The sequence below is a fragment of the Petromyzon marinus genome, chromosome 35 (assembly GCF_048934315.1).
Source record: "Petromyzon marinus isolate PM22_M1 ecotype Great Lakes invasive population chromosome 35, UKy_Petmar_22M1.pri1.0, whole genome shotgun sequence".
Lineage (NCBI taxonomy): Eukaryota > Metazoa > Chordata > Hyperoartia > Petromyzontiformes > Petromyzontidae > Petromyzon > Petromyzon marinus.
In genome coordinates this window covers 6,359,572-6,380,615 of record NC_133701.1, presented here as the reverse complement: position 1 = coordinate 6,380,615, position 21,044 = coordinate 6,359,572, and the positions used below count along the sequence as shown (strand labels likewise).

The window sequence follows — 21,044 nt, the reverse complement described above, 5'->3', positions numbered from 1 at the left end:
GTTGTGCACTACTGCAGGTGATAGGCGTTGTGCACTACTGCAGGTGATAGGCGTTGTGCACTACCGCAGGTGATAGGCGCAGGTACTGTGGCGGTCTCAAATCCGTAATTTGTCTTTCGTGCTGTCATCCCCCCGCTACCCCCTCGTGTATCCTTTCGGAAAGGCGAGGCAACGAAGCAACAAACCCACGCGTTCGAGGAGTGGGGGCATATTTGAATTGGGAGAAAATTGCGTTTAACAAATGCGGCGTTTGCGCGATTTCGCCCAAATTGCCTGCTCAATATTTAGCTCCTGAGAGATGAAAACAGGGCCGGCCGGGTTGTCAAAACGTTCCCAGACCGTCTATAAATATCCGCTCCGTTATACTTGTTGCGTTGGAACACATTAGCAAGACCACAATTTGAACCCCGAGGCCTCTGTCCCACATCACCTTGAATAAACACGTGCCCATTGTCTTAAATTATATTTCAAATGTGCATCGCAAACGCTGCTGGTGCGTTCTCGGCTTGAGAATACCACCACCAACCAACCCAACCGCTGCTTGCCGGTCAGTTGGAACAGCCCTCTCGCCACCAAACCCCCCTCGTCTACCGGACAGGTTGGTTCAGCCCGACCGCCTGCCAGCCAATGGGGGCTTGCCGGAGCGCTGTTACCATTCCAAAGCTGTTCTTGCCTTCGCTCCCTCCTAGCAACCGGATGGCCAATTAGAAGGCAGGCGGCCGCCACGGCTCTCTTCCCATTGGCTGGAGGTTTCACTTCAGACGGCTTGGTTGGGGAGGGTGGCGGAGACCAACTGAACGTTTGGGTGGGGGGGGGAGGACGGGGTGATCGGGGTGGGTCTGTGTTGGCGGGTGTGTTACATGAAATGTGTACTATTATCCACTGCCTGCAATTTGCACAAATCGTGCATGTGGAAGGAAAGTACGACAAGAACAAGAAAAAAAACATTCCCAGCGCGTGTATGCATTTTAAAAAAAAAAAAGCTTTATATATTTATTTTGTATTTAAATACGTCACGAGTAAAGCCCGTTGACTGGTTGGTTGGCAACGTTGTGGACTAATCTCATTCGCGCGTTCATCCCTACCCCCCCCCCCCCCCACGTGCCCCGCCTGCTGTAATCGAAGGCTACGTGCTGGAAGGGGGGCAATGGGTGCACAGGCAGCCCCTGGCAGGCCTCTGAAGGGCCACGGAACCTACCAACTGCACGCGGGGGTAGGGGGGGGGGAATTGTATCATTTGTTTCGTCATTCCTTTATCGTTTGTCCTGCGTTAGCAATCTCACTGTGCTTGTTGGGAGACGAGAGAGATGTTTGCAACGCCAAGTCGTAGTAAGATCCACGTCGTCATGTTCATTGTCGCCTCGCGTTATTTTTTTGTTTTGTTTTACACGGTGGAGGAATCATTGGGATGGGAGTGACACTTTGTAGAAGGTTGACCTGGTTTAGTATCGCATGCACAATTAATGTGGGTTTCATCATCTGTATGCGGTAATTCAGAAATGATTAAAAATTTGCAAAGTGAGTAAATGGGAATATCGTACCGTTAGATCGGGAAAGTATGGTGCTGTATAACCTGCACTGCACGTTAACATTACCTAATGCATATATAATGCATCGCTCCTGCATGCGAAGGAACAATGGGGGGTAAATAAATAAGTACAACTCTCAATAGAAATTAAGTTCATATTTACGACCATGCATTGGTACAATCAGAGACCGGATAATTTTCCGTATATTTTACAAACGTAATCGTGGAAATTGTTTTTTTTTTGTGTGGCGCATTCACATTAATGGGAACCACTCCGAGCTTGCGCGAGAGCGCGCACGCCTGTTTTAAACGCGAAAACGAAACGTCGTGTGAAAATGAGACGTGGGGGGGGGGGGTCTCTCTGCTTTACCCATCCCCCCCCCCCCCCCCAGAAATCACTCCGTCTTTCTTACACTCCCTCTCTCGTAGTAACTCTCAACTCTCCCTCCACCACCCCCCCCCCTTTTTTACTCAAACTCGCAATGGTCTTTCCCGATGATGTAATAGGTTACTGGCTGACACCCCCCACCCCCTTTGCCCGCCCCTACTCGCAGCTCTTGAGATGAAGTCGCCCGGGCCGCTGTCATAAGAAAGCGTGTGGCAGGCCGAGGAGGGTCTTTCTATGAGTTTGCGCGGAGGCAGGATTACGGAGGGGGATCTTGGCGCAGGCTGTTAGGGCCCCCCCCCCTCTTATCCTTCAACACTTGAATCGTTTGCACTGCTGAAACCGGTCAGCTCTTTTTTTTGTCTCTCTCTCTCTCTCCTCTCTTTCTCTCTGCGTCGTTATAATATTTTTTTGTAATAATAGTAATTTAAGAAACTGAAGAAATTTTTTTTTTACTAAAACAAAGCGAAGCACTTTTTCCACCACCACCCCCCTCCCGTAGTGAATTTTTTGCGTCGTTTTTTTTTCCCCCCGCTCTCCTTCCCCTTTTTTAATGTTAAGTTGCGTTATTTAATTTAAAAAAAAGATGTATAACACTGGCTTGAGAATGGACGAGTCGGAGGACGAATGGGGGCTGGCGGGTCTCCCTTACTGCACCGAGCCGATATTTTACATGGAGATGGACCCCCCAGGTAAGGGTGGCTTGTGTGCACGCTTCCCTACCCCCATTGTTCATTCAGCAGCAGCAGCAGCAAACCTCACGTTCATTCACTCCCCGTGTGTAGCCTTTCGTGTGCGCTACAGCGATTCGGACTTGTTCGCTCCCTTCCGGACGTGCAGTTTGCTTTCACGATCGTCGTGGACCCCTCCTTTAATGAGCTATTCATTCTTGTGACAACGGCACAAATTGCGTCTCTTCTTGTGCGCGCATATTTTGTGCGCACGTTTTATATTCGAGTGCCCGTGTGTGCGTGTGTGTGCGTGTGTGGTCATGTTGCAAATGTGCAGTATTTTGTAATGTGCGGTAACCCTGCGTTGAATACGCTTTTGTTTCACGGGAATGGAGACTACTTTTGCACAGATGATCTCTGTGACAGACCTTGAGCCAAAGCTTGATATGGCTCGGCACTGTTGTATTCGGGAAGACCCATGACATCACTTGCAAGCAATTGGCCATGGGTAGCTGTCGCGGTTCCAATTACAATAGAATCTCAAAGTTATCCGCAGCTACATTTTAACGAGACGCGTTCTAAATGATAGTATTATAACACTGTGGAACAAAAAAATGTGTTTCTGGGTAGTAAGTGTTATTTCCTTAATTGCTTATGCCTCAAAAGTACAGAAAATGGCTATTATTCCCCACAAACTTTGCTTTTGTGACCAGGACAGTGATATTTTGAAATTTACCTATTTTCAATGAGAAAACGTGGTGTGCATTTGTGTCTTGCGTTCTCACGTAAAGTCGTGGTCACAAAGCAAAGTTTGTGGGGGAATAATAGCCATTTTCTATACTTTATAGGCATGAGCAATTACAAAATAACACTTACTACCCAGGAACAAAACATTGTGTTACACAGTGTAATGCATGTGACCTGCAAAAATGTGAACGTCCAGAGACCACCGTTATATATCATTGGTGCAGCTCGTCGGTGTTAACATCTACCTTAAATAACGAGATAAAGGATTTCGCCCAAAATGATTAAAGTCTTGGCTCTCCCGGATACAATATTTCCCTGTTGCATGCAAAAAGTGCAGAATCTCATGTCTGGTTACCAGGTAGAGCCGCCGAAGCAGCTTGGGACATTTATCCAAAGATTGCAAAAGCAGAGCGCAAGCTCATTAGCAAATTGGACGATGTTACTGTGCGTTGCCTTGCCCTGTGGCTTTGACTCGTATAAGTGCAACGATTTCTGTTGCTAAATTATACATACAGCGTATTGGTTAATACATTTCTTAGTGAGTCGGGATAGAGCCTGCGTCTTCCCTTCAGGTTCGATGGGCTTAAGTCTAGTTTGCAGATCGTTTTTGTTCAGTAAAATTGAATCCATTGATATTTCCGTGACGTGGTTAGGCAATGTTTTAACTGGGCCAGTGGAGGTGTCTTAAGACCAGGGGGAGGGTTTCTCAGCTTGCGTTAATCTCTTCATAAAACTTGCCACCTGTGAATGGCCATTAAAAAAAGACCTTTAGACCATCATAGATGACAAGAGTTTTTCGAATACTTGATCATTCGGGTTAGATATTCAATCTCAAATATGAATGGACATATTAGATGGAGGATGACCGATTATTACCAGTATTACCTTCCCAATCATCACTGACAGTCACGCTTTCCTTCCTCCTGGTTGGGGGGGGGGGCTCGTCTGCTTAGAAAAGTTAACTCTCAGTTTGGTTCGACTCGTGTGAAGTTTATTCGGACAAGGTTTTTTATTAATATGGGTTGCGCAGTGCAGTGCAACGTTGGGTGCCATTTTGCTTTGGGCTTGCTTCTGGGATGATCCCACCACCACCACCACCCCTGCCATCTCGATCCCGAACCCCCATCCCCCCCAAAAAAATAAAAGATAATACCACAATCTTGTATTTCTCCTCCTAAATCCTTGATTTGATCAGGAGGATGGATCATGCGAGTTGTTGCGTCCATTTCTCAGACATTCGTCCTCAGCAGGGGGATGACTTTTTATCCGGGCAAAGTTAATCATGGCGCAGAGTTGTTCGGCTTAGTAAATGTAGGTCACGGTGCCCACTCACAAGGGCCTGCTCTTGCAAATCACAAAACAGGATCTTTGACATCCACTCCACGGCTCGCCCCCTTGGTAATGCTTTGGTAGTTTCGTTTCGAGAGAAAAGTCGTTCAGCTTTTTTTTTGTGTTTCAACACTATTGGCCCTGGATAAACTTACTCGCTAAAACCTTGCGGCGAGGCCCCCCACACCTGCTCTATCGAAGGGTTAATGTCTACCACTTCCAGTTTGTGAGTACGTTAACCCCACCACGAACACAGGCTAACAAAGAATATAGGAAGAGAGAGAGAGGGGGGGGGGCGGATTTTGGGTCAACATGGCCGAGGAACGGTTTGTGAGGTGATGGCGCCAAGGCTTCTGGAGAAACGTTCCATCAAAGTTCGTCGAGAGCGACGGCGTTATAAGAAGCGGTGCCGTCGCAATCGCAGACCTCCCTCCCTCTTCGGCGGTGGGTGCTAAACGGGCGCCGTCAACGTGCTTGACGATATGGATGAAAAAAGATTTGGCGTCTCGTCAATGTTGAGTGTCAAACTGCCACACTCACCTGGATTCGCTTTGCCCGCACCTGGCAATGGCGATTATTTTAAAGTATATTTAAATATTATGCGCGACCTAGAAACTGGCAAACAAAAGTTCGTCACACTCTTTCAGAACGAATTACAGAGAGATGGATGTGTGTGTGTGTGAGTGTGGGGGGGGAACTCGCGATCCCCATGCTTGCCAGAGAATTATCCAATGTTCATGCAGAACCCTACATAATACCAAAGAAAAATAGAAACGCCAGCGGTTTCTTCAACCTCTTGCCAATCTTCATGGCAAGGTGGAAGCTCTCTGCCCAATTGCTTAGAATCACGGTGCAGCAGAGCTCTCGCCTTCGATCCACAGTAGGTGGAATCTTGGATGTACAGAGATGATAAGATATTTCGAATCTGACTGTAACCAGTCGGGGGATTTTTTGTAAAAAAAAACCCAAGGACTTCCCTTGCGGGATTAGGATGCGGTGGCCTCATGTCTGTGAGAAGGCCCACGGGCGGCTCTGTATTTTTAGCTTTTCCCATCTGCGAGCAACGCGGCCCTCCGGAGGTTGTACAGTAGATATTTTTTTTGTTTGTTCGCGACGCCGATAAGCCAGGCCGTTCAGGGGCGCGATAGAAATCAGAGATGCAGCTTTTCACAATTACCTATTTTGACAGTTGGTCGAGTAAGAAATCTGGTCGGCATTTGGCTTTAATTCTCTACACATGAAAGCCTCCGAGAGCCGGCGTACATCAGTGCGTCAGATTCCAGCGCGTTTTACCGGTGGAATTTTGAATGCCTAACAGTGTGCGTTCAGCTTTAAGCCAAAATGTGTGCGCCGTACATTGTGTTAAGGGTATTTCCCTTCAAACTGTGTTTTCCCCTATAATGAAAGTGGGTCGGTCCATCGGCTTGTCGTGAAACAGAATTTGGACGTTGTGTGGTAAAATCGTCATTGTGTTTGACCGAGTGCATTTTTATTTATTTAAGGCTAAGCAAAGCCTTTATATAAGGTATATATGGGTATACAAACTTGAAACAATTCATACATGAACATTTAATTGGCTTCCATATGCACCTTTAGGCGTTCGCATCTGGAAAATGTCCCTTGCGAAAGAACAAAAATCCTGTACATGCTAAGAATGGCCTTTTTGTGGCTCAGCTGTTGAAAGGTTTGTTTTAATCTTGGCACGGGCATGCTTGTTCATTGGCGTGTGCGGGCGTGATGTACCGAGCAGGTTTTCAGCACGACTACACCGCATTTAATACCGAAGTGGAGCTTTTCGTTGTCAGATGGCTTGTACTTGTGTCAGACAGGATTACTAGTTTGTATGCGAAGAGACATACTTTGGGAACCTTGACGAACCAGAAGCTCATGTGACTAGGCCTATCGACAGCAGCAACCTCTAACTGCGGGTAAAGTTGTACAGCACACCCCCTTTTTAAATTAAATGTTGCATATTTTCAGCTTCACGCAGTTGGCGATGCACATCTTCCGCAAATTATTTAATGTTAAGCTCCGCAAATACGAGCAAACTTACGGCAGATGTCGTTTTGCACAAAACGAATAGACACATGGTTATATTATTTATTTTTAAGGCCACCCTTCCCAGTTTCACTTCCCTAGCGCGTGACTGGGCTGAGAATGGAGCTTTTATCACTCAGCACAAACTACACTCAGGCCCATGGCTACAATCCACATGTGGTTAGTTGTATACGTGCCCAGAGGGTGACCATAATTTAAAAATTCTAAGAGCAAAAAAAGGGTCTTACAATGGTTTTTTACTTTCAATTCTATTTCACTACTGCAACTAAAAGGTTGAAAGTTGGGGGGGGGGAGGAGGGAATTGTGGAGTAGGGGGGGGTGCTCAGGGTGAGGAAGAGGACTTGTAGCAACCGTACACCTGGCTACAATGGCTCTTTCATTAGCGTTACACCTGCGCCCTCCTAGCTCCCCAGAACCTCACACCTGGTACTTCCTGGAACGTGAGGTTTGCAACAAAAAAAACTCCGCTTTTATTTATTTTTCCCCATTTCTTCTGGGGGCCACGCCCGGTCCGCTGGGCTTAGCATGACTCCTGAGGGACTTCTGCAAACAGTCGGCCTTGTGTAGGATTTGGGGGCCTAGCTGCTTAAGTTAGCCTTTTCGAGCCTGTGTGGTATGTGGACTCGTTCTGCAGCCATGTCCTGGCATAGAGTAAAATTCCCACGCTTGATCCTGCTGTATTTATTTATTGCGAATGTGCCTGGCTGCTTTTAATTACAGCTTTAATTATCTTTTTTTTGTGACTTTTGAGTTAAAATAACATTGACATATTTCGGCTACAGTCAAAGCCTTGTTTTATTGAGCGCTGTGTCCGACTTAAGGTGCGTGTGGTCACATGCCTCTGCAGGGTCATTGGGAATTAAGTCTCATTGAGGTTGTGGATATTGAGGTAAAAGTTTTCCCCTCTACGTTGGAGCAACCAGTTGACAAATTTCCTGCCGCACGATTGAGTTTCAGCATTCGGCGATACCATTGCGCTTTCGGAATTGCTGCCCAGAGGCCTTCACGTCAAAAAACAGTGCGTTTCTTTATTTTATCACGAAAGTCTGTCTTTATTAACCTTTGAGCCTCACGGTGGTTCAGGATTCAACAATTAATGTATTGGTTAATTTGAGGAATGGGTTACTGGTGCTATGTGGACATGCCCAGGATGTGTATGATGCCTCGTCTGCCATTTAGTAAATCTTCCACAGAATTGGCGAAATGTTGGCTCGTCCATGGCACGCAGTTGTGATTACAAACTGTTCGGGCACTTGTGTGTAAAACCGCAGTGTTTTGCTCGCATAAACTTGCCACTATCGATGTTTCATTTCTCAAACTTCCCGTCATTGGAAGTGTTTGGTTCAACTCGGTTTGCCTGTGCGGTGTCGTATTGCACATTAGTCCGATGAGTTGCATTTTATGTAGAAATTAATGAGGGATTTGTCTAAGATGTTTGTTCTCAGCATTTTCCATTTCTTCCCCAGAACTTACATTGCACAAAATGAATGTTCCAACGGCAGCATCCACAGAACAAAGCAAAACAAGAAAACTAAAGTTTTTTTTTATATAGAAGCAGTGAACGACTAATGTCGTAACAAATTTATGTTAACAAAGCAAGCCACGTGTGTCGATCACTTGCCTGCAGTGAAAATCTGCGAGTTTATGGCCCAGGGCATTGGAATCGTTGAGCACAGTGGGTGATTAGAGAGCCAAACCATCTCGATAGCGGCCTTTGTCACTGTCCAGCACTCGCCCACTTTTCCTCTCGGAACCAGGATTATAAAGTAAAACTATGGCGGTGGAAGGAAGTTGCTGTGGGGGAGGGGCAGCCGGTAGCGCACAAATGGGGCAGCGCCTCGTTTACAGGACCACTGGTAACATATCCAGGGATCGTTAAACAAAGGGGCACACGCAGGGGATGCACGCACACGGGAAGGCAAATGCTTCTTATGGGCAAAGAGGGGGGGGGGCAGTGGTGGCAAGGGAGGGGAGTGCACGGCATTGCTCAACTCACAGGAGGCTCCATTAACGAAGACGTAATTTTAGCTGCTGCTGCTTGTCTGGCCAATGAGCGAGCACTCATCCAGTGCCTCTCCGACAACCCCAGCCACGTCACCGGGGCCTCACTCCCTAGGATTTACCTCCGGGTGGAGCCGTCGTTTGAACTTTTAATCTCCTGCCACTTCCTCTCGAAGAGGAGCTCCCCACCCAAGTTAATCGAGTGGAATGAATGTTAGCTGCCTTTCATCGCTAGACGTGGCAATGGCCTGCCGCACTTAGTCCTTAAAATTGGCCTACATTGTCATTCCCCCCATTTCTTATGAGTTCCAGTGAGGCCACTTTAATATAACTTCACCGGCAGACAAAATTTGCTGCCTTCAAATAACTTTTTTTTGCCCCTCTTTGAGTAGTTTCACAAGTCATGCTCGAATTTCTAATATGTGAAATTACAAAATGCAGGACACATTTGGCCTTAAGTTCTGTGGAGACATCAGTAAACCCCACATTACTTTTTAGAACAGATCTGGTGTGCTACCTGAATACCTTTTAACTATGATGGCACATAACAAACTTTGGAACCAGTTGCGGGTGATCATTTCTTCGTGCGTTTGGGTCATGTGCGTGCTGCTCAGCAGTTGGGTATTAATGTAGCAAAAGCCCTGGACCGTTATTTATTATGGTGTGCGGATGAGGGAGGAGAAATGGGGGCAGTGGGTGCACGTAAAAAAAAGCTGATGGCAGCACGTAGACATTGCGCAAGTCCATCGCGTGACAAATTACAATAATAAATAAATAAATCTCGCTCAGCTGGTGCCAGGAACCACAGGCTTAGTGAGTCAGTGGCCTGAAAAAGATTCTTCAGTGGAAAGAAAGAGGCGGGGATGTAAAAAAAATCACTCGTGTGCTTCGTTGAATGGGGGCTCTGTGAGCGCTTTGGCTGAGTAACGGGCGCAGTGCAAGGTGGAGTGTGTAGCGAGGCGCAGTGAGAACTAAGCTCGGGGGCGCTTCGCTTTCAACGTTACCACGAGAATCTCTGGCCTGGGATGTGCGGTGTTCAAGGCCAGGCAAATTGAAACGAATGATGAATTGAAATGAATTAATGAGTGAACGGCCAATCGAACAAATGAACATCCAGTGAATGGACGGATGAAATGCAATGAAAACTCGCAAGAGTTTGGTTTGAGAGAGGTCATCATACAAATATTTTGTTTCTATACTTAACCTTACTAAAAAAAGGAAGCAGCTCGTGGCCAGATTACATAATAATGGGAAAAGGTACAAAACTGTACCACAGGCAGAATCATTAATCACTTAGCAAAGCTGTACATGGAGTTTTGTAAATTTCGGCGGCGGCGTGGCCACATTCGCGCACCGCCCTTGTGCAGAGCTCGCCCTTTTCTCCTTCTCTCCGCTGCCGAACGTGAATTAATGAAATAAGCGAGACGACTGGCGGAGGAGAACCATGTGTTCCGGCGTAACGAAAGCCAGCGGGTCAGGCAGGGGGATCCGTCGCAAGCCAAGAGGCGCGCTTGGACGCCATGCCAAAACTTTTGAGCGCTGTTGAGAAAGAGGCGTCTTTTGTGCAACTGGTTCATGGGTGGAGAGTCCTTCTCCCCCCCCCCCCCAACCACTCCTCCACCCATTGCTTTCCGCCCTTCTTTGTCCAGTTCCGTACCCAGTACTGTATGTAAAATGAGAAAGTTTATGAAATCCCCCCCCAGCCACCTCAGTCCACCTGGCAGAACAAATGGATACGTCCAAGTTAGTCGATCAGCGGGTTGTGCGAGGTAGGTTTAAATGTGGGTACTCTCACAGCTTCTTCCAAGACATCTGGCCTGCTTAAAAGAGTAAGCCAAATACCCTCCAGAGGGGGCTTTCGTAGAGCTTCTATTGGAGATCGTTCTGCCAGCAGCAGCGTGAGCAAGCATTTTCAGGGCTGTTGCCTTTTATCGTACGCACATGCGCATGTGTGTGCAACAATGTATATGGTAGGATATTATTCTTTGAATAATCGTTCTAGACACATGATGGCAAGTTGCGTGCAAACTGTTGTTTCCTTCTCCAAATTCACTCAATGCTACATGTTGTTGGCAACTGGTGGTGTCTTTCTTTTTGCGTTGTGGCCATTGAATAAAGAGTGGGCAGATTAAAGTTTCCGAGACGTTACAGCGAGGACATAGGATTTATGGCAGCCCATGTGCCCTGGGTCTTGCTCCAATACCAGACCAACCTAATTAACCATTTCATTATGGTTTCGTTTTGAGGAATTTTTGGTGCAATATCCAATAATATCCAGTAATTGAAAGCTGGCCTGCAAGCCTGTGCGACATCCTGCAGTGCAAACGAGAAGAAGCGAGTCCCAGTGCTCAACCGTTACTCAGGGCAGGTATAATTGGACGGGTAAATCAAATTGCAAGTCTCAACCGCACCTGCATAAGGCCGCAGTCGCGAAGCCTCAACTCAGCTTGACCCCTGGCCAAGCTTCTATCTCCATTCCCCCTTTTCCTTTTGGCTAAACTTAAGTCTGTTAAAGTTTCCATAAAGTGGAGCCAAAATAAAAAAAAGTTAGATGTGGGGGGGGGGAGTGGTGGGGTCTGAAAGGAAAAGGAGGCTTTTTTTTCAGTCCAACTCCCGACCGATGGTTTTGATACAAAGCAGACAGGCCAGGATATGTGAAAAAGATGCGCATCTCAAAGACTGGCACCGAATAGAATGAAATGCTTTGCCGTACAATGAAACGCTATGGTGGACCGTACGACAAAAAGTGTTTTCGCGTGGCGCTTGTGATAAAAAAAAGTGCGTTTAAGCATGGCTTGCCCTGTATTCCCACAGCTGGTGAACACCGCTAATGGGATTGGGTGGCAGCCTATGTCGGCATAAAAGTGGCCAAAAAATGTTGCCTATCACGAGAACTTGTGTGACCTCCAATCGGTGTTCTTTCCAAAATGTTTTGTGCCCACACCACCAACTCTTTCTGCAACATAACAGTTGTATCAATGTTTTCCTGTTGATTAACGTGCTCCGTGCTTGGTCTCTGCTTATTTCCCACACAGCGCTCCCTCCGAAGCCGCCAAAGACTCCAGCACCGCTGCCAAACAGCAACGGCATCAAGGAGACGAGCAGCACTTTGCTACAGGACGCCGAGTGGTACTGGGGCGACATCTCCAGGTGAGCATCTTCGCACCCGCGTCACTCCGCTCGCCTGCCGCCCCCATCACACACGCCGGCCGTACGACACCACCACACTGGTGTTCATACACCGGTGTGGTGGTGTTTATACACCACGCCACCTACAGTAATGTCCTCAAAAAAGTAAAAAAAAATATGCCACTGAAAAGCAAATACTAGAACATGGAATCCAGTAGTAGTACAGTACTGTACAGAACCAAACTGGGACTGCCTGGCGTGTGAAGTTTCTACGCAGCATGAAGACACAGCCTCCAAGTCCCGATTGCTTTGCATGCTGTTCAATTTTCTTGCTTTTTATTTTGATTCTACATTTTACAAAATTAGCTCGACTGTTAAGCATCCCCTTTTTCCGCGACATTTTGGGGACACAATGTTCTACCACAATTTCCCCATTCTCTCCACCAATGTCTGTGCAGTACATTCGCAGCATTCGTCCCCTGTTGAATTAAAAAGAAGATTGCAAGTGCCGATAAAAATCGGAAGGGTCTTTTTTTTTCAAGCCATATTTTTAAGTGATATTTTCTTCCCCCGCTGAAATTTTCATTGGTGTTTTGCCCGAGAAGACGTTAGGAGTTTTTCTTAGCATTTTGCAAAATAGATTACTCTCTGTAGTTGCACAATACCAAAGGTGTCCCGATATCGTTACATGCCGACACGGTGCAGTGGCTGTTATCCAAAGGTTTGGGGAAATAAAAGTACCTCCCATCACCCGCAAATAAAAGGTTTTCTAGTTACACATGCTAAGCATTCTCAGTTGAGACAATAAGCCAGTACGTTTCATCTACCATGTTGCCCTGGCTTTGAGTGACTTGTCGTTTGTAATGACAATAGAGGGCACCACCATATACAGTGAGGGGAAAAAAGTATTTGATCCCCTGATGATTTTGTACGTTTGCCCACTGACAAAGAAATGATCAGTCTATAATTGTAATGGTAGGTTTATTTGAACAGTGAGAGACAGAATAACAAAAATCCAGAAAAACGCATGTCAAAACTGTTATAAATTGATTTGCATTTTAATGAGGGAAATAAGCATTTGACCCCCTCTCAATCAGAAAGATTTCTGGCTCCCAGGTGTCTTTTATACAGGTAATGAGCTGAGATTAGGAGCACACTCTTAAATGGAGTGCTCCTAAACTCAGCTTGTTACCTGTATAAAAGACATCTGTCCACAGAAGCAATCAATCAATCAGATTCCAAACTCTCCACCATGGCCAAGACCAAAGAGCTCTGCAAGGATGTCAGGGACAATATTGTAGACCTACACAAGGGGATGGTGTTCTTGGTCATAGGCAGCTTTACTCCTCCTCCAAACACGGCGAGTTGAGTTTATGCCAAAGAGCTCCATTTTGGTCTCATCTGACCACAACACTTTCACCCAGTTGTCCTCTGAATCATTCAGATGTTCATTGGCAAACTTCAGACGGGCAGGGGGACCTTGCGGGCGCTGCAAGATTTCAGTCCTTCACGGCGTAGTGTGTTACCAATTGTTTTCTTGGTGACTGGTCCCAGCTGCCTTGAGATCATTGACAAGATCCTCCCGTGTAGTTTTGGGCTAATTCCTCACCGTTCTCATGATCATTGAAACTCCACGAGGTGAGATCTTGCATGGAGACCCAGGCCGAGGGAGATTGACAGTTCTTTTGTGTTTCTTCCATTTGCGAATAATCGCACCAACTGTTGTCACCTTCTCACCAAGCTGTTTGGCAATGGTCTTCTAGCCCATTCCAGCCTTGTGTAGGTCTGCAATATTGTCCCTGACATGCTTGGAGAGCTGTTTGGTCTTGGCCATGGTGGAGAGTTTGGAATCTGATTGATTGCTTCTGTGGACAGGTGTCTTTTATACAGGTAACAAGCTGAGATTATGAGCACTCCCTTTAAGAGTGTGCTCCTAATCTCAGCTCGTTACCTGTATAAAAGACACCTGGGAGCCAGAAATCTTTCTGATTGAGAGGGGATCAAATACTTATTTCCCTCATTAAAATGCAAATCAATTTATAACATTTTTGACGTGCGTTTTTCTGGATTTTTTTGTGGTTCTTCTGTCTCTCACTGTTCAAATAAACCTACTATTAAAATTATAGACTGAACATTTCTTTGTCAGTGAGCAAACGTACAAAATCAGCAGGGGATCAAATACTTTTTTCCCCCCACTGTAACAACACTGAGCAAGTGGAAAATCTTGATGGCACAATAAGCAAATCCTTGATTAAGAAACAATTACTGCCACTTCATTGCAATCGTTTACTTACACGCCTAAACGCATAAAGGAAAATAGTTTTGTAACTGACTGTGCTTTATCCTTTTTTGTATTCAACGTGCGTGTTTTAAAAAGAGATGTGGGCTGAAATTTATTTTGGCGCAGTTTTTTCGCTCTGTGCTTCTGCACTGCCACCAGCGCAGTCCTGTCAAGTTTTATTTCAGAGGAAGTTCATTGGTTCTTTTTTTTCAAGTCAATGATCGGGTTTAAAACAGAACTCCAGACTCGGCGACTGTGAAAACGAATTAACGGTTTTCATGGTAAATGAATAATACACGGAGCATAAACGTACAGTTAACTTTTTGATTGTAGCTTGTTGGCAAAAATTAACTACTTTGTTTTATAAGATAAATTAGTGATAAAAGGTCAGTGGGAAGAGTGGTGGTGCAGTGATTAGCACAATGCACTATGCACCCAGTTTTGATGCATAACATCATTAGCAAGCGATATTTGAACCAGTCCTGGTCCTCCCCTTCACCACCCTGCACTGAGCAGCGTGGTGAAGAATGGCGTAACAACCCCCATGACTGACCAGAGGGAGACATTCATGTGGTAGTTGATTGACAAGACGCTGCCATCTCTTATTGTAACAGCCTGCTAATTTGTAGTCTAAAAGCATCCTAACCGATATTACAGTATCATTATTATAAGAGTTTTATTATCATTATTGATTTGTTTGACTACAAGAGCATTTAAAGTACTTTTTGACTGCATTGAGTGCAATTCACCCCGCGCTCTTGCTGGTTCAAAGGTCGGCCGATCGATGCGATTGCCGCATGCTAACGAGCCCATCTCCCCCCCCCCCCCCCCCCCGATTGTAGTGCAGACGTGCAGCACTTGCCCTTTTTGTGCCATGCTCCTGCAGCCAAGGAGAATGAACCAGACGTGCTAACTCTCCCCTTTCGCTCACCTCTTGACTATAGCTCTTTTTACCCTTGGCCACGCGTCCCTCTCAAAATTCCTTCCCTTAGGCTGACGTGTGATTCGGTCCCATGACGATTTGCGCCATGAAACCTACCTCTAGCCACTGCTGGATGGAAGGCCTCCTCCCTAAGCCGTTGCCAAACCTCATGGCCTCGTGATGCAACAATCCATAGCTTATCCACATGAGCCGATTTCGTCGCTACATCTCTGCAGTGGACTGCTGATCGTGATAGTGATGATGAAGACTTACCTCGAATACAGACATCTTCTCACCCCTATGTTTCGGCTGTAATTTGTGTGTGTTGTGAAAAGGGTAAAAATTATCTGAACATTTTGTAACTTGTTACAAAAAAAACAGCTTTGGATGCGGGGATGCCAAAGTTCGCTTATAATTTACAAACTTCGCCTCCCACTGTGTCCAATCTTGTTCCCATTATATTTCCGCAAGTAACCATGTGTGTGTGCCGGTCCCTGCGGTGAATGTAATCTTTGTTTTTTTTTTCTTCCCTTCGCGTGTCCGTGCGTGCGTGACACCTGCAGGGAGGAGGTGAACGAGAAACTGCGGAACACTCCCGATGGCACTTACCTGGTGCGAGATGCCTCCACCAAAATGCAGGGCGACTATACGCTAACGCTCAGGTACACTTCAGCACCGCGCCACAGTCACACCGTAAACATCACCCCCATCAGCCTAACTCCCAGGAGGGCCCTGCCTTGTACACATCCCAACCACCACCCTAACTAATGCACAGGTGTCTGTCTGTTGCATCAAACGGCTTGAGTGACGTTTTCCTTTCAGTTTCCTCCCAATGTCCTCTGTCCGCTAACGGGCGGCCAAACATGTCCATGCGCAGCCCTTTTGTCAGTTTTCTGCTGGATGACAGTTTTCCCGCGGGTGCGCCAGTTGTAATTTGACCGTACTCATCAACACGGAATGCGCCCAATCTCCAAAACTAAAGCCGGGTTGTGCCTAGATAAGATACTTGGATGGGTGACCCCCATTCATAAAACAACAGGCTGTTGCATGACTACGTTGTGGGGCAGCGGAGGTCATTTGTAGCAAGATACATTGTTGCGCTGTACTATCCCTCCTACGTCTGTGCTCCCTCCACACCTTTACCAACCCAAAATTTGGCTCCGAGCACTTTGCCCGAATTTCAACGCGAATGAAAGCGTGCCTTTCCCTCGTTCTCATTTAACAGTTTTCCATGAGCTTAATCCTGGCTGACTGACTGACCTTTACCCCCTAACCTCTAACCCTCGAAATGCCCTCATTCCCGTCCTGCATTGCTCCGCGCCGTGACCGTGCTCTTTCTCCGCGCTTTTCGTCCTCGCGCTTGTGCCTCGGTTTCCTTTGCGGCAGTTACCCAGCATATATCTTGGCACCTTCCATCGGGCAATAATTTCACACACTGCAGAAATTAACTCGGTGTCCTGTAGGCAATGGGGGTATTGTATCGGTGCCTTTTGTCGCACACAAGAAAGTCAACCGCAACGCTTGCTGTTGGAGCCCTGCGGCTTTCCCCCGCTTTAACCTTTAATTAGTTTTTTTAAAACCCGCTTAGGCTCTCACCTGCCAGATGCTCCAGTAATATCTCAAGCATTGTCTCTACGCCGCTCTGGTTATTGCGTTCCAATATTTATTTAATTCTCTGTTTCGTCGCCCCCGGGGCCAAAGAAACCTTCCAGATGTTGGAAAAGGGGATTGGAGCTGTTGCAGGAGATGAAAGCAGCGAGAGCAGTAGGCGGCGGGTTGGGGAGGAGGTGACGAGAGGTGCAGGGCAGACAAGGAGCTTTGTGGCAGTGCCAGCATGGAGTTAACCTGTGGGAAGATGGCCCCGGGGCTGGCAGATGCTTCGCAGACACTTTGCTGGTGGCACAACAGCGCCCTGGCGTCCAAACTAGTTTGCGTGCGAGCGCCCTCGCCACGTTTGCAACAAAATGAGTTTAGGAGTGGAACAGGTTTCCTCGGGCGATGCCACGCCATATCTGCTCCAGAGGAAACATCTGCAGAGCGTTGATGGGGTTCAAAATGGAGAAACTCTGTGCCACGTTGTGATGCCACCATGCTGAGGTGGATGCGCTTCAATTTGCGAGTGTGTGTCCGTCTTTGCTCGTCTGTGTGTGTCTGTGGGTGGAGCAGTAGCGTAGCGATTATCACGCTGCGCTACGAACCTGGTGGCTTGACTTTTATTCCTGGCTACTGCTCACAGCAGTGAAAAATATCTGAACCATTCCTGGGCTTTCCCTAACTCAAACTCAACCTTAAATGAGTAGCTGTTGCAGTGTGTAAACATCACCACTGGTGAGACGGAAGGCGGGCCAGAGTGATCTTGGTCACACCACCCCCTCGTGCGCTTCGTCGTCCTAAGTAGGGGCTCGCTGACAGCTCTTGCCCCAACGGCTTGTTAAGACTATATGGGGGATCTTTGTGTGCGTGTGGCTGTGCTTGTTTGCATCTCTATGTGTGCACTTTGATTAGAAACCGGTTGGTTAATAGTACTCGACACAGGAGCCACAATGAAATGAGGCTAGATCATCTTACAAATTAAAGCCATCACAATATACGATCTCCATGATGCATGTGTTCGTGTTCCAGTAGCTCTTATCACAGCCGTTTCTCCAAAAACTTTAAAAAATCCTGAAAGCAAATACCGTTTTGATACTTTGACCATTCTATATTTAGTCTTCACAAATGCTCTTTGTGTATATATATAGAAACGCCTTCTAATTGAGGCCTGTCAGCCCGAATGTTTACCCTCTTGTATTTGGTTACCTATCCAAGAGACTTATCACGCGATTGTGTTGGTGGCACTGTGCACACACGCGCACTGTGCAATGGTCACGTGTACATACGTGACCATTGCACATTCTCATTCAAGTCATCATTTAAACATATATACATAAAGGGGCCATTATCCATGCATCGTGAGCACATGTTACAATGCCTATTCCATTTGCTTCATAGCGTGACCATGGAAACAAACATGTAAGCAAATCTCTGGATTTGAACCATAATCAGTGAAATGGGTCTTGTGATCGTCCCAACAAAAGTTGTATGCAATGTGATCAGATAACAGCCCATGAGTCTTCTTCTTAAGAAATCGCCAAGTTTTACACACTGCCATTCCATCTGAATGGTGAAACACTTGCATTATGTTCCTTAATATTTAACAAAACAACCTAAAGCAGGAACCTCCTAAATAAGTGTTTTAAGACTGTGGTTTTCTTGGTTAACAAAACGTGTGATTAAAATTATTACATCTCAGAATATTATGCACATGATCACAACAGTTTTTAGTCTACTCTCACACTTGTCGCATGTTAAAATGGTGCGATCTCTTAACGTTTTTGTCCTGTCTTCTCCGCTCTCCCTCCGATACCTCCCCTTTTAAACTCCACAGAAAGGGCGGCAACAATAAGCTAATCAAAATATTTCACCGCGACTCCAAGTACGGCTTCTCGGAGCCGCTCACGTTCAACTCCGTCGTGGAGCTCATCACCCACTACAGGCACGAGTCGCTGGCGCAGTACAACCCCAAGCTCGACGTGAAGCTGCAATACCCGGTCTCCAAGTCACAGCAGGTGCCAGACACTTGGCCACATGCACAACAACAACCACCACCACCAAGTAGCAGTGGCACGCGTCACCACGGTGCTTGTGACAGGCTAGGTGCACCTCGTGGTCGCATGAACTGTCGAACGCTCGCTGGCAGGAGCTCACTGGACACACCCAGGTGCCATGTCTTGACTGACTGAGATGACTGGCAGATGCGCACCACCTTTGCTCCCCACTGTGCCAATTACCACGAACGGGACCGAGGCACATTCACACATACACACACGTATGCAAGCAAACAAAAACGCACGCACACACCAACTCTCTCACGCCCCGCATACTTGTGCAGCTTGGCTGGTGTGAGATACTATTTTTTTTACCTCGTAGAATTATATTACCTTCAGAGTCAGAATATAGAATACATATGAAGACATACATGCTTAGCATGCAGAAATATACACACTCCTCATCACTTTTTTATCGTTAATACCGTGATTGCTGTTCCCGTAAACTTCAGTTAATGATTCCTCTACCCATTGTAAGGACTGTCTACCAGACTGACTTTCACTCTTATCCATACTGCGTGACATCATCACACTTGCAGGTCCCAACTTTTGGCTTGCTGCTTCTCCCTCACACTGATCGACTTTGGAGTTCCGTCCCATTGTCTGTGTTTTTAAAGGTCTTAGAACCTTTCATACTTAATATAATATGTTAACTCTTTTTTGTTCCAACTCTTTAACATTGCTGGGGTTTTTTTTGCCGTTTGACGTTTTGGGCCTTTGGCATTGTGGTCAGCAATTGTATTTATTTTAAAACCCAGTGTAATCACTCCATAGTCTTTTTTATGCACCTCTACAACACCGTCACCAGCTCCATCCATTCCTCACCAGGCCCAGAATGTAGTCATAAGGTGGAAGGGTCGTAAGACAATTTTTATTTAGTTACTCTTGCGAGCTCTTCAAATCTACTACATTGCTGCCGGTCATAATCCACCCGGTCTGCACGGACAGTGCGTTGGTGGAAGAGCTTCCGTGCCCACGTATGCGCCAAGACTCGCGCTCTCACCGCCGTGGCACGAGCGATAAGAATCCTTGCGCTCCCACACCCCCGCGCGTGCAAACCGCAGTTGAGACGTGACTTCCCCTTCGTCAAACAAGCCGCACCAGAAAGGGTTTCCTGCTGACCTCAGCCCCCCAGTGCACTCGTAGGCCCGTGCGCAGAGCGATGGGAAGTTCGTCAGAGCCCGTCCTGCGCAGCAGCAGCGCATTGCTTCCGGCCACAAGAGAGAGGTGGCTCACGGGTGGCGTCATTGTCGACCGCTGAGAGAGTCAGCGACCGGTGGTTTAAATGGTCTGCGAAGCGTGTTGTTGCAATTGTGGTACGAAATGAATTGATGAAACTAAACTTGACGTTTGTTGCGGTCTGGTTGCGTTGGGCACGTGGCTACAGGACCAGGTGGTGAAGGAGGACAACATAGATGCGGTTGGCAAGAAGCTCCAGGAGCTGCACAAAGACTACCAGGACAAAAGCCACGATTACGACAAGCTCTACGAGGAGTACACTCGCACCTCGCAGGTACGTGGCGCCGGTCCGCACAGCCGCCTGCGCACGCCATACATTTAAGCAGCGTTCTTATGTGGCCCAACAGTTCAAGCCGAGTCGGGCAAGGGCAAGCACAGACCTGCATCACATGCCGATGGTGGCTGATGTGCATTTCCGAGACTCAAATGTGGGACGACGGGATTGTAGCACACTATGGGAACCCCAGGCACCACCAATCTCGTGTGCACGTGGTCACGTACACACGGTCACTTAGCAATAACCGCCACTCGGTGACGTCACCACGACGCCTGTGCCAGGCCAGGTGCACTTTGAGGCCACGTGAAGTGTCGAAGGCTCGCTGACAAGAGGAGGCCACGGGACAGACCCAGGTGCTATGGGGTGACTGGCAGATGCACCAGCTGTGGCCCCGGCTGTGCCAATGGTCACACACACACACACACGCGAGCACATACACACGCACAAAATCGTATATAGCGCACCTGTCGAACGTTCGTACAGCACACCTGTTCAACGGGCACGCAGCAGAGGTTCCCTACGGATCACCACAGCACGTAATTGTGCGCAGCACCTGGCGTGCGTACCCATATACGCCGCCGCCCTCGCCACCCTCCCGGTCTCGCCACAGTACCTGGCCAACTCGCACGACACCTGTCCAGCGCAAATAGACAGCCCTGGATCCCAGCCCCCACACAGCATGCTTGTCTTGTTTGTTTAGTGGTCAGGCGTTTTGTGTGTGTAAATATGACGTTGGGTGGAGCGGTGGCTCAGCAGTCAGGGCACTGTGCTATAGACCCGGTGACCTAAATTTAATTCCTGGCCACAGCTAACATCAGTGGCCGGTGATA

General features: G+C 47.2%; 1 protein-coding gene across 5 annotated transcripts in view; it reads left to right on the top strand.

Moving 5' to 3' along the window:
• Positions 1–21,044, top strand: part of LOC116948911 (phosphatidylinositol 3-kinase regulatory subunit gamma-like) — a 152,126-nt gene that overhangs the window by 122,778 nt on the left and 8,304 nt on the right. For 3 of the 5 annotated variants that reach the window (XM_032966167.2, XM_032966164.2, XM_032966165.2), the window contains exons 8-11: positions 11,755–11,869; positions 15,615–15,713; positions 18,479–18,659; positions 20,086–20,211. In XM_032966167.2, the coding sequence (XP_032822058.2) occupies positions 11,755–11,869; positions 15,615–15,713; positions 18,479–18,659; positions 20,086–20,211 (521 nt within the window). Of the gene's footprint in view, positions 1–2,107; positions 2,606–11,754; positions 11,870–15,614; positions 15,714–18,478; positions 18,660–20,085; positions 20,212–21,044 lie in introns of those variants that run through there. The other 2 variants (XM_032966169.2, XM_032966168.2) reach the window with 1 other exon arrangement.